We start from the raw sequence: 13289 nt of genomic DNA, 5'->3' as shown, positions 1-13289 counted from the left end.
AGGCGCTGAATATTTTTCTCTATTTTGTGATATGCTGTGAAGTGAGAAATCTATCTTTAATGGTAGTTAAGAACGAATACCTTTCCCCATATCACAGGGAAAAAGAAAGACTACAAGGTGGAGGTGGGGAGGGAGGATGAGTGGTGTAATTTAAGTTGTGGTTCTTTGCTGCTCTTAAAGATAAGTCCAGGCAAGCGACTGCCTTCCATGGATACCCAAGTCAAGAACAGGGAGAGTGGCAGTTGAGCCCCGAGCCCTGGAGCCAGCCTGACTTGTTGGAATCCTAGCTTCCCCGCTCCCTAGCTGTATAACCTCAACCAAATTATTTGGTCTGTCCGGGCCGGTATCTTTAGCTACAGAATTGGAGTAGTTCTGACCTCAAAGGGCAGTTAGGAAAATTAAAGGAATTATTTCATGAAAAATGTTTAGAACAGCGCCTGCCTTGTGTAGGTGTATAATAAAAATAGCTGAGTACATGTAGCTATTGTTATTCAGAGTCATCATTTTGTCCATGAAGGTGCTTTTGTATTTATCAAAGTGCATAAACCTCGTTTATTATGTATCTAAGACCCCACAATTTGGAAGTAGCCCTAAAAGTTGCCCATGTATAGTTGTGTCATCACAGGGAGGTAACAGAATAGACACAGGCTACGTATGGGTGGGTATACACCTGTGTTAAAGTACTTGGTTGCATGCATGGTTTGTAACCATGTCTCTAGAAATAGATCATTTTGTGTTGGTTCCTGGATAAGTTAGGTAATCCGATTGGCCACAATCCACAGTCAGTTGTGCTTTCACTTGAAAGTGTCCAGATTTACAAGATTAGGCAGAGCTTGATATCTTCTAATACTGATTTCTGACGCTCCAGGAATTCTCTGAGATATCTACAGAGCATGGAGAGTATCTGACTAACCTGTAGAAGATAAGACCAACACAGCCACGAACCAGGAGAGTCTAGTACAACCCTGTTTATCGGACTTTCACTAGTCCAAACTTACATTTATTAAACCCAAATCCTTCACTCTGCAAGGATGGGTTCAACTCTCCCATCCTAACTCTGTAGACTCACTGGAAGGAAGCTGCTGGGCCTGGAAGTACATGAGGGTTTCACAGCTCTGTCCAGGCATAGATGCATATGTGTATGTATCTGGATTAATCCCAAATCCACGTTTTTTTCATCTTGAAGTGACCGGTGGCCAAGGGAAGTGGGGCCCAAGAACGATGGAAGTTTAAGACATTCTTATTTGATCTTTCCTTTAGCAGCTTGGTAGGTGGGTAAGATAAGCCCACTCCTATTTGGATATTCTTCCAAGACTTCTAAGAGGTATTCTGCTGTTTGAAATTTTTGTTTCTGAAATTATCTTCTTACCCTCAGTCCTTTGCTTTTTTGGACTAAGTATGATCTATTTTTTGAAACTGTAATACAGTAGCCATTTTTGACACACCTCTGATGAAAGTATGTTGTGATCGCTTGGTGTCATGTATGGGGGAGAGGATTTGGGGGTTACAGATATAAATGAAGTATATTTTGTTGAAACTTAAGTGACAGCGATGGTTGGCATTTAGGAATGTGAATCTATTATCTGTCATCACTTCAAACAGTAGGAAAAGAATTTCTCTGCCATTTTTGTGCTGTGAAATTACCTTCCCTGGAAGTGAGGTTTTTGCTAAGAAAAAATGCTTTTAAGGTCACCAGAAATTGAACTGGGTGGCCAAGTTACCTGGCGCATCATCTGTGTTGTTGGTAGGAATCAGAACCAAATGTTTTGGACTTAGCCATGGCAGTACCTTGATCTGAAGGCACCCACTGCCAGCACCCTCAAAACTGGCATCTCTTGTCCCCTTGTCCAGGTGGGTTTGTGTAGACCACCAAGGTGCCCTTGCAGGGAGGCAGTTGCCCTCTGTGGAGACGAAGTTCAAGGGCCTCTGTAATTTGTCTCAGTCATGCCTTCCTCTGTCAAGTCTGCCTTCTAAAGGCCACCTTTGCGAACTAGTGAAGAACTTGCTCTTGCTGTATCTCATGAGGATTGATACTGTATGATTTTCCATTCCTTCCACCCAACCCCAACCTTTTTATTTGTTTTTTGCTTTTAAACAGGCTAACCGGCCTCCTGCAAAGCTCAACCTGCTAACCTGCCAGGTGAAGACCAACCCTGAGGAGAAGAAGTGCTTTGACCTTATTTCACGTAAGGCTCCCTCTGAGATGCTGCACCACAGAGACGTTGTCTTATGCTCTCTTCTGTGGCGTCCTTCACATTTCAAACACTGCATTCTGAAGAATTGGTTTTTGAAGAAACACACCCTTTTTTCTAGCAATACGCATGCTTTGTGTTCCATTAGTAACTGCTGGCTTGCTAGCTTTTCTCGTTGAGCGTTTGACTTTTGAGGACTGGCTCTGCTCCTCAGGGACACTGTAGACCTGAGACATCATCACCTGGCTCTCTGAGCTCTTAGCGTCAGCATTCCTGTTCCTAAATAAGGAGATCCTATAAGAGAAGCCCGCAAGCCTAAAACCCCTTCACTTTAAAAAGAGAAAAGAAGGACAATTCTGTTTTCAAAAACTTACATAATTTGGGTGATGTTAGAAATGCTATAAAACTAAAATGAGGGTCTTCAACAGGGCCCTTGAAACTTCAGTGTTTGAAACTGTTTTTCTTCCTCACCATAGGATTAGTCTTTCTGCTTCTCTATACTTTTCCTTTTTGTGGTGTTCACAAAAGAATCCCCACAGAACCATTCGTTGTGGTGAATGTTTACTCAGCACCCCCTGAATTGAAGGGCTCATAAAAGAAAATAAGATAAACCTTTTTTCCTTGGTATTTCTGTGTGGCAGGGTTACAGTCTAGGGGAAGAAAGGGCCAGTCTCCCCTTTGAAGAGGCAGTCACTAGGGATTTGGGCGCAAGACTTACATTTGCAGAGGACCAAGCCGGACTGTGTACTGTAGGGAGGCGGTGCTGTTCTCTGTGCCTCAGTACCCCTGAGCGGGAGATGGCTGCCTTTTCAAATGTCTGCTGATCTGTATTATTGAGGGCTAGAAAGTCACTGGTTATGTGATTTAGCATTCCCAGCAAACTGCGGGTGATTAGCACTCCATCTTACCCACAATGGCTTGCTCGTACCCTCCTTTTTTCCCTTCTCATACCCTCTGTGTCAATCTCTGGGGAGGGTTGAGCACTGTGATGTGTGCAGAGGGTTCCAGTACCATTTGTTCTGTTCTTCAGACTCTAGACTGGTTTGTAAAATAAAATGGACTTTATCCTGTATCAAACACCCATCCTGACTCAGTCTAGTAAGGTCCACAAACTCTCATCAAACTTGCCTTTCATTCATACAAGATGTTATAAAGTGCTGAGTACTGGCCAGAGTTTAAAATGTGATTTGCAAGCCAGGTGTGGTGGTGTGATCCCGTAGTCCCAGCTACTTGGGAGGCTGAGGTAGGAGGATCACCCAAGCTCAGGAGCAGACATCCAGCCTCGGTAACATAGCAAGACCCTGACGCTTTAAAACACACACACACACACACACACACACACACTCTCACACAGTGATCACTGCTGGGTTACCTGTGTCTAGCTAGCAAAAAAGGCTTGAACTGAAGGGTTTCAGAAAACCTGATGGCGTAATCTGATGTCTGCCAGTGGCTGGGGCTGACTCAGAGGGTTTTAGGCCTTTCTGTTTTCTGAACTAGTAACACACAAGAAGTTCTGCGTTAAAATGCCCATCATTGACTCATAAGCAATAATAGTGAACCGATCGCCTGGAGGTGGGTGTAGGGACTTCTTCCCTCAGCTGCCCCAGGTCCCTCCAGCATGCCCCACAGGGAGACCCTGCTAGATGCCATATGTGCAGAAGCACTTGCTCCAGTGTATTCCCAGCCTACACCTTTTTACAACACAGCAGGCAGCAGGGAGGATCCGTAGATGGCAAGTGTGCATGCCTCCCTTCTGGGTGTGAGTTACTGGAGCTCTTACGTGTATGGGAACATGGTCTTCTGTGAATCTGGCCACACACAAGCTCTGTGGCCAACTGATATTTACCAAGATCCTGCCAGTGTCTTTGCTGCAGCCTGATGCACTTAGACATCTCCAGGAAGGACTTCTAGCCTCTGATGCCTAGAAAGGCTTGCTGAGCACAGTTGGGGGCAGTGTCATGAGTTTGCGAGAGTCCGTTATTGTCTTTGAAAAGAGCTCTTATCCCTCCTTCCCTGCTTGTCTTCCAGTGGGTAAAATGAATTCCAGTCATGCAAATTCTTCATCCTCAGCAAGTTTTCAAAAGGTGCCTTCCCTATGAGTATCTGTAGTGAAAATGCTTTATGCAGGGCTGCATAGGTTTGGGTTGAAAACTGGCCAGACACCCCAGAGAGTCATCATGGTAAACCTGGCTTCAGTGTAAGCCATGATTTGATGAATATCCTGAGAACGTGAGGGACATGGGGTCAGGGCCTGGTTCTGGCTGATTCAGGAGCATCTGTCTTCACCCCTCTCAGATTCCTCCTCTGCTTCGTGACCAGCCTCATGGGATAAGCATCACCAAGATGCTTTTGAACTCTCAAGATATTTGGGGGGGCCAGGCAGTGGCTCACGCCTGTAATGCAAGCACTTTGGGAGGCCAAGATGGGAGGATTGCTTGAGGCCAGGAATTTGAGACCAGACTGGGGAACATAGCAAGACCTCCTACAAAAAATTTAAAAATAGCTGAGTATGGTGGCATGTGCCTTTAGTCCTAGCTACTCGGGGGCTGAGATGGGAGGATCGCTTGAGCCCAGGAGGTTGAGGTTGCAATGAGTTGTGATCGTGCCATTGCACTGCAGCTTGGACAACACAGCAAGACTGTCTAAAAAAAAAAAAAAACATTTGGGCAGTTGGGGAAGTCAAGTGGAGGCACATGCATTGAGGCAGTGAGGGTGATATTTTCTGTGTGCGTCTGCCAGGCACCACATGGTCACCCATTCCTCCTCCTCCTCATCTGGTCAGTTCATCTTGGAATCTGCCCAGAGAACTCAGAAGAGCAATAGACTGACTGGCTGATTACAGTTATTTCCTACAAGATGCTCCTTTATCGTCCTTCCCCCTAAACAGGGGCTTCCCATTCTCATGAAGGTGAAATTGGGGCTGGGGGCAGTGACTCACACCTATAGTCCGAGCTACTTGGGAGGCTGAGATAGGGGGATCACTTGACTCCAGGAATCTGAGGCTGCAGTGAGCTGTGATTGTGCCACTGCACTCCACCCTGGGTAACAGAGGGAGACCTTGTCACTTTCAAAAAAGAAAAAGATGTAAATGGGCATGGGCTCTTCTAGGAGGATGGTTCTGTGGCAAGGCCAGCCTTTCTGGGAGCTCATCCAATCCGTTGCCTGCAGACTGACCCCACTTGTAGCAAATTCAAGTCCGGAGCCATTATCCGCAAACCCCACTGGCACCCCGGGCAGGATGGAAAGAATAGGAGAATTTTGAGGTGACCCAAGTGAGTCCCCTGAGTTGGATGGAGCCAGAGGGAGTCAGTGACCTTCCAGGTCCACACGGCAGGCTAGTGGCCAGTAGACCCAGAGCCCCGGCTGGAAGCTGCCCTTCGCTGGCCACCAGCACCTGAGTGCTCCACTCGCCCCCTCAGTCTCCTCCTGCTCTTCTCCCTCACAGCTGAAGCTGCTAGAAGCTGTCTGCTTATTTGTAGCATCTTTAAAGAGTGTAGTAGAGGGGATTCTTGCTTGAAGTTTTTCCTCAGAGGTTTGCCTCCTGCTTCTGCAGTTTTTACACGTCAGAATGCAGAAATTGGCCAGGTGCAGTGGCCCACACCTGTAATCTCAGTACTTTGGGAGGCTGAGGTGGGAAGATAGCCTGAGCCTGGGAGATCAAGGCTGCAGCGAGCTGTGCACTGCACGTTTGCACCACTCCACTCCAGCCCGGGCAACAGAGTGAGACTCTGTCTCAAAAAAAAAGAGAAAGATGCCATGGTGTTGTAGAAAGTGGTGGGGCCAGAAGTCCAGGAACCAAGTTCTGCTGCTGGCTATGCTTGTTTTTTGCAGCTTAGCCTCTCTAGGCTTCAGCCCTCACCCAGTCACTTACCAAGAGTTGTTCTGAGAACCAATGTGCTTTCAGGAGTAAACACCAGAGAGAAGTGACGTGTCCACTCACTTTTAGGAGCACAGATGTTGGTTGTGTTTCCCTAAGAACAGAATCGGTACTTGTCATCATTCTGCCATCTGCAAAAGCTGGATTCCCCCTGCCCCCGCTTTTCTTTATTAAATCTAATTCTATTTTTTGCTTTGGTTTTAGACTACTTTTAGATAGAGAATATCCATATATCCCTCCCCCAGCTTTCCCTTCTGTTAACATCTTAATACAGTTATCCAGTAGTCCATGGTAGATTGTTACCCAATCATATTTATATAGTTATCAAAACCAGGAAACATTGGTTTAATGCTGTTCGCTAAAAATCTTACTCAGATTTTACCAGTTTTCCCCCAAATGCCCTTTTTCTGCTCTAGAATTCCGTCCAGGACCCCACGTGACATTTAGTTGTGATTTTATCCTGGTCTTTTGCGGTCTGTATCGGTTCTGTAGTCTTCACTTGTTTTTCGTGATACCTTAAAGAGTGTTGACCTGGGTTTTGGTCAGACTCCGCTTCATTTGGATTTTTGTAGTGTTTTCTCGTGAGTGGATTGGGGTTATATGTGTTTGGCAAGAGCAGCACCGAAGTGATGCTGCCACATGCCACACAGCCGCCTCCCTGCTGCCCACACACAGAGGTCCACAGCCTGGCGAAACACTTGTAAAACAGTGCTGACGCCAGCAATATGTGAGTGTCGAATTTTATATTCGACCATTATTTAACACTCTCCTCCTGATTTAGCTGTATTTCTAGTACTCGATTCTCAAAGCATATTATTCTTAGAATTTCTCATACTAATCTTTTTCTAAGAAAGCCAGAAAACTTCTAAGATACTCTTTTCAAAAAAGGTTTTTATTATTGAAAGGGCTTTAACAATTACTTTTTGGGGGCCAACTCTGTAGTGAGTTAAAATGAAGCGATTGAGAGGATAGTGATGGTTTTCGTGGAATAGCTTCAGTTTTTAAAAGCGGCATCTTTTTTTTTTTTTTGAGGCGGAGTCTCTCTCTGTCGCCCGGACTGGAGTGCAGTGGCTGGATCTCAGCTCACTGCAAGCTCCGCCTCCCGGGTTTACGCCATTCTCCTGCCTCAGCCTCCTGAGTAGCTGGGACTACAGGCGCCCGCCACCTCGCCCGGCTAGTTTTTGTATTTTTAGTAGAGACGGGGTTTCACCGTGTTAGCCAGGATGGTCTCGATCTCCTGACCTCGTGATCCGCCCGTCTCGGTCTCCGAAAGTGCTGGGATTACAGGCTTGAGCCACCGCGCCTGGCCAAAAGCGGCATCTTTTAAAACTTGAATGAGGGAAAGGGCAGGTTTATTTTGCATTCCAATGCCACTGTTGGTGAAGGCAGACAGTTGGAGGATATGAGGGAGTGCCTGATTTTATACACATCAGTAATTTCCTGACAGAGCTAAGATTATTCCAGAGGCTAATTAGAAACCACTTTCTTTTGGAATTGTGTATGGATTGCTGTCTGGGCTCACAGTTGAAATTCCTCTTGCTATGCAGATGACAGAACTTACCACTTCCAAGCCGAAGATGAACAGGAATGTCAAATGTAAGTTACCTAGTGGTGGGACTTTGGGCTGGACTTACCTGTTGTTTGTGGGATTTAACACGTCGCTCTTGTTTTTCTAGATGGATGTCTGTGCTGCAAAATAGCAAAGAAGAAGCTTTAAACAATGCATTTAAGGGGGATGACAATACTGGAGAAAATAACATCGTCCAAGAACTGACAAAGGAGATCATCTCAGAAGTGCAGAGGATGACGGGCAATGACGTTTGCTGTGACTGTGGGGCACCAGGTGACCCAGGGACCCCACCCAACCCTGGGCTCTAGGACATTTAAATCCCATTCTGATTCACAGAATCCATTCATTGATTTTCACTTTCATTTCAAACACAAAATTAAGTGCAGCTCAGCCTGAGTTCATCCCATTACACAAATGCTTAATGAACTGTGCAGACCGCGGCAGGGGAGGGGGTGGGAAGACGTTTGCCTGTCGGGCCCCAGAGCAGGACTGAGTAAAGAGGGTTTGACAGAGCTGCAAAGATTGAAATGCTTTTTGAGAAATGAAAACTGAAGGGTACAGTGAGGGTGAACTCAAGGTCATGTGGGCTGAGAGGCTGCATGTGGCTGGGCTTCCTTGCTTGGAATCTGCTCTCTTCTCCCTTTATCCTACTTTGCAGAACTTCTGAAGTAGCTTTAAGCCGCTGTCTGACTCTGTGACCCTGGGAGAGCCACTTGCTTTGTTAAACATTGACTTTCCTGTCTGTAAACTGAAGGGATAGGTCCCTTTCAGCTGACACATTCTGTGAAATAAGATTTTATTTTTACATTTTGATAAAGCATATTAGGGGCTTTATAGTAGGATGTGGTTTAAGGGATTTACTTACTCTAATTGAGACAGAATGGTGGGGGTGGGGGGGGTCAGGGGGACTACACGGGTGCATTTTCTGAACACTTACAAAATGAAAAAGATGGAGGCTTGGCTAGAATAGTCGGTCCCCTTTTCATTCCTCTAATTCTATGACAATTTTTCTTAAAAAACCGAACACAACCGAAGTAGAGTGAACTGTTGAGAAGTACTCTTAGGTTCCCATGACCCTGAAGACTGTATTTGGCCTTGGATCCATTAAAAAAAAAAAAAAAAAATACTGTCTGGGTGCAGTGGCTCATGCCTGTAATCCCAGCACTTTTGGAAGACTGTGGTGGGCGGATCACTTGAGGTCAGGAGTGCGAGACCAACCTGGCCAACATGGTGAAAGCTCGTCTCTATTAAAAATACCATAATTAGCCTGGCGTGATAGTGCACACGTGTAGTCCCAGCTACTTAGGAGGCTGAGGCAGGAGAATCACTTGAATCGAGGAGGCAGAAGTTGCAGTGAGCTGAGATCACGCCACTGCACTCCAGCCTGGATGACTGAACGAGACTGTATCGAAAAAAACAAAAAAACGAAAATACCTTTTTGGCAAGAGATGAGGTAGGGGGTGATAAGTAGTGAATCATGGTCTTTCTTGAGAAAGGGTAAAGACAGTCTATGGTTTGGGTTTTTCATACACTTTGATAAAGAGCTCAAAGGTATGTACTCATTATTTTAAAATGCCAAGACAGTGTGGGTAATAGAAAAATGATGTAGAGTCACCTAAATGGATGCTTGGGCCTCCCCAAAGCACGTGGATACAGTGGAGTTGTCCTACAGAAGGGCAGACGCAGATGCCAAAAAGGTTTTCCAACGTGGATAACATTTTTAATAACTCGAACATTTAATAAATAACTTCATCATTGCCTACTGACTAAAGTTGCGATATTTACCTACCGTGAGTTTCTGAGGGTAACAAACAATTCTGAAGAGAATTGTGTTTATGGATTGTGATGATGTACTCAAGGACATCTTTTTAATTTCCTATTTTTAGCAAATTCCACATTCATCTGTCAGGCATTTTGTGGGTGCTTATCATGTTCTAAACTGATGGTAGGGGCATGTTAGTGAGGAGCCGAGCTGTGAGGGGAAAGTGTGGCTTTGAACGCAGGTAGAGGCAGGGCCACGGTCTGCTCTGCACTCCCTGGCAACCTCGAGCCTGAGCATTGTGAAGCTGTCTCTGCCGTATAATGAGATAAAAATCCCTGCCTTGGCTATCTCATGGGGCTCTTAGATTTGATACAAAAGTGCTCTGTGATTTCTGAAGCTCTTAACAATGCAAACTATTGTTGCTACTACCAGCGTGCTGAACACAGCATATCATATGTACATAGTACGTTCTCTGTTATTATCAGCATCTATAGAAGCGAATGTTTTAAGCCTATTCTCCTTTTACTAGTAGACTTTGGCTGGTCTCGTTGTTTTCCTCTTGCTCCATTCTGCTAGTGTGACCAAGCTGGTGATGGGCGTGGTCTGTTTTCATGACCAGCCATTGAGGAGCCCTTGGTCACTGGAGTGTGTCGTATTTATTTTTGCACACACAGCATCTGTCACACGAATGGAAGGATGGGGAGATGGAGAGAGAGGGAAGAAGAGGGAGAGTAGATGGTGTGCATATGTGGGTATTGCATGTAAATTGCTGGCAATTATGGACAAAGTTTCCAGCTGTGTTAAGGATCAGAAAATGCTCATGCTCAGAACTCCTTGTTCAGTAACTATGCAGGAAGAAAGTTGTGACTCCTGACCTTCTTTTTGACTGGAAGCTCAAATCTGCCCTGTTCTCTTTGGCAGATCCTACATGGCTTTCCACCAACCTGGGCATCCTGACCTGCATCGAGTGTTCCGGAATCCACCGAGAGCTGGGGGTTCATTACTCCAGGATGCAGTCCCTGACCTTAGATGTACTGGGAACGTCTGAGCTGCTGGTAATTTTTAAATCCTTGATTTGAGATTGGAAACAAATGAGCTGTAAGCTAAGTTTTACTTTTGGCATTCTAATCCATTTTGGTAAGCTAGTGATTGTTGATATATTACCAAATGGGTTTGGATAATTAGAAACTCATTGATAATTCTTCATTTTTAGCTACTGGTGGTTGAGGGCACTTCTTGTTGCGAAACTTTATTCTTAAATGAATAAAGAGGAGTGAAACCAAAACAGCATTGAGAGTGGTGTGAGGTTCTGCAGAAATGGAATAAGATGGTGACATAGGCCAGCTCACCCCCTCCATTAGACAGATGTGGAATCCAACATCTAAAGACAGGAAAGTACTTATTTTCCCTCATCACCAGCGATTTCTGACAAGGCTGTGGTGACAGCTTGCCTCAAGCCTCTGACTTTTCCCTACCCCAGATTGTCCCCTTTGGGGGCACATACTGGTCTTCATTTTTACCGCCTTTGTTTCTTAAGTCTTTCTTTCTTGGTTCAGTGATAACGCTTAAACCATGTGATAGAGATAGGAGGAGACTGAAGCATTTTCTCTGAAGTGGCTTTCAGAGTATCGAGACTATGGTCCCACAAGGTCCATCAGACAGGTTATGCTTTTGGCCACCTAACACATGAGCTTTCGTGACTGTCTTCCCTAGAAAGCAGTTCTTGAATTCTCTCCTGGGACAGCTGAGTGTTGACAGTAAACAGTGAGTAGATATTGATTGCTATTGATTTTAATGTTGAATTTAAAAGTTGACATGTAGGGAATGTAATGTCAAGAGCAACAGTCATGACAGAAAATCAATAGTTGTAGACCATGTTCCTCTCAAGGGGCCATCAGTCTTATTGATGACTTCGAATCCAGTGTGTCTGAACTTTGAGTGCATTTTGAACTCTCTTGTCAAACCTTTCCAGTCTTTCCAGGAATGCCTTTATGGTCTTGAAAGACAAGAGTTGGGAGAAACTATAGTGGATCCTAGCAGCCTAGTTAGGAACATCCTTAGTTACTTAAAGTTTAAAACTAAGCTAGTCTCACTTAAAGTTTAAAACTAAGGAACTCCAAGCAGTGCCTTCCTGGTTACATACGGCAATTATTGTTCATGTAATAATGCATGTAACCTACATCTTAGAGAGGTGAACAGGTGTACATGTGGCATCTCTTGGATAACTGATGATGGCATAGATTGGAGATTGTCATGGTACATTTTCAAAGAAGCACAAAGTACTTCTCAGTAAACACTGATGAACTATGGCAGTTGTTTCTTCTACTGATTTTCTTAAAACAATGGGAAGTGTTAAGTGATTTATGATGAAGTAGTAATTGTTGATTTTGTACTGTGTATTTTGCAGACCACTTTATATATACTAGGCTCATTTGATCTCCAGTAACAACCTGATGACCTTGGTATATTATCCCCATTTTAGAGAGGAGGAAACTGAGGCTTAGAATGTTTCAATATGCCTAGGGTTATGAAGCTTTTAAGGTGACAGATCTGGGGTGTGGGTCTTTTTACTCTGATTCCAGACCTCACCCGTAAACCATTGGGGAGCCTGGGACACAAATTGGCATTTTAGGGGGTTGTCTTGCTATGTGATAAACATTTAAACATCTCTACTATCCTTCCCTATCACCATCCCCAACAAATGTTTAACAGTCAACTCTGGAGAAAAAAGACCCCTGGTTTGCAACCTGCGTGTTCTCGTGGTGTAAATACTCCCACAATGGCCAATTTCAAGCTACCCATGTGAATTACTAAATGTGAAGTTGGAAAAAGATGTTCATTATATAGTACATTCACCATGCAACACAGTGGATGTAAATAACTTCATGAATATGGATAATAGTAAAATGTAGTATAATTAGGAAATGATGAGTTTTGAGCATATACCTTAGTTATTAATATAACATAATTATGAGTTTATATAGTATAATTTTTAATAGTAGCAGTATTTAGCAGTTGGCTTGCAAAATTCCTGAAATTTTAACAGTTGACTGTTATGAGCTGGTAGGAGCCTGACCCCACCATCTGTTATAATTTCTTAAATGTGTCTCAGAAATTTCATGTTCTTTGTGAGCTGAATTACCTACTAAAGAAGAAAACACCAAAGAAAGGTGAAAGGAATATGTTGTTCTGTCTTGATGAAACGATGAGGTGACTTCTTATGCCTAGTTAAATTCTCCATTTCTGTCTCCCAGAGCCTCCATTTGCATTCTTGTGGGAGTTTAAAGTTTGGTTGACTGTCATCCACGATGAGAAATCAGCCAGTGCCTGCTTAATCAATGTCTGCAGATATTTTCAAAATCGAATTGCTCCCAGAGTTTTAAACTCTCCCTTACCCAAGCCTTTTTTCCTCAGTGGTTATCAGGAAGCGGAGAGACAGCAGTGAATTGTGTAGGATTTACTCCCTTCAACTCTGCTTGCCCTGCGCTCTGGCTGGTCCTCTGTGGTTCACAGGAGGTGGACGTCTCCTCACGGCTCCCCCGATCCGTTTGTTGTGTGGTGCTAGGAGTGTGGTAATGATGTCGTGGCTGTAAACCTTATTCCTTAGCCCTTTGGTTAAGCAGTATGTAGGGTGTCAGGTGTTAGTATTCATTGGCAAAGCTTGGAAATTTCAAGGCTTCTTTCTTTTTTTTTTGAGACGGTCTCACTCCATGACCCAGGCTAGAGTCCAGTAGTGCAGTCTTAGCTCACTGCAAGCTCACTGCAACCTCTGCCTCCTGGATTCAAGCAATCCTCCCACCTCAGCCTCCTCAGTAGCTGAGACTACAGGCAAGTGCTACCACGCCTGGCTAATTTTTGTATTTTTGGTAGAGATGTATTTTTGTTTTT

General features: G+C 44.4%; 1 protein-coding gene across 1 annotated transcript in view; it reads left to right on the top strand.

The window, feature by feature from the left end:
• The window catches only part of ASAP2 (ArfGAP with SH3 domain, ankyrin repeat and PH domain 2), a 180191-nt gene that overhangs the window by 118924 nt on the left and 47978 nt on the right, over positions 1-13289 (top strand). The window contains exons 12-15 of the mRNA XM_011960939.1: positions 2099-2186; positions 7617-7665; positions 7746-7912; positions 10323-10456. Coding sequence (XP_011816329.1) covers positions 2099-2186; positions 7617-7665; positions 7746-7912; positions 10323-10456 — 438 coding nt within the window. The remainder of the gene's footprint in view (positions 1-2098; positions 2187-7616; positions 7666-7745; positions 7913-10322; positions 10457-13289) is intronic.

The sequence above is a fragment of the Colobus angolensis genome, unplaced genomic scaffold, assembly GCF_000951035.1.
Source record: "Colobus angolensis palliatus isolate OR3802 unplaced genomic scaffold, Cang.pa_1.0 Scaffold53, whole genome shotgun sequence".
NCBI lineage: Eukaryota > Metazoa > Chordata > Mammalia > Primates > Cercopithecidae > Colobus > Colobus angolensis.
The sequence above is the reverse complement of the archived record's forward strand: the minus strand, read 5'-3'. Positions and strand labels throughout refer to the sequence as shown.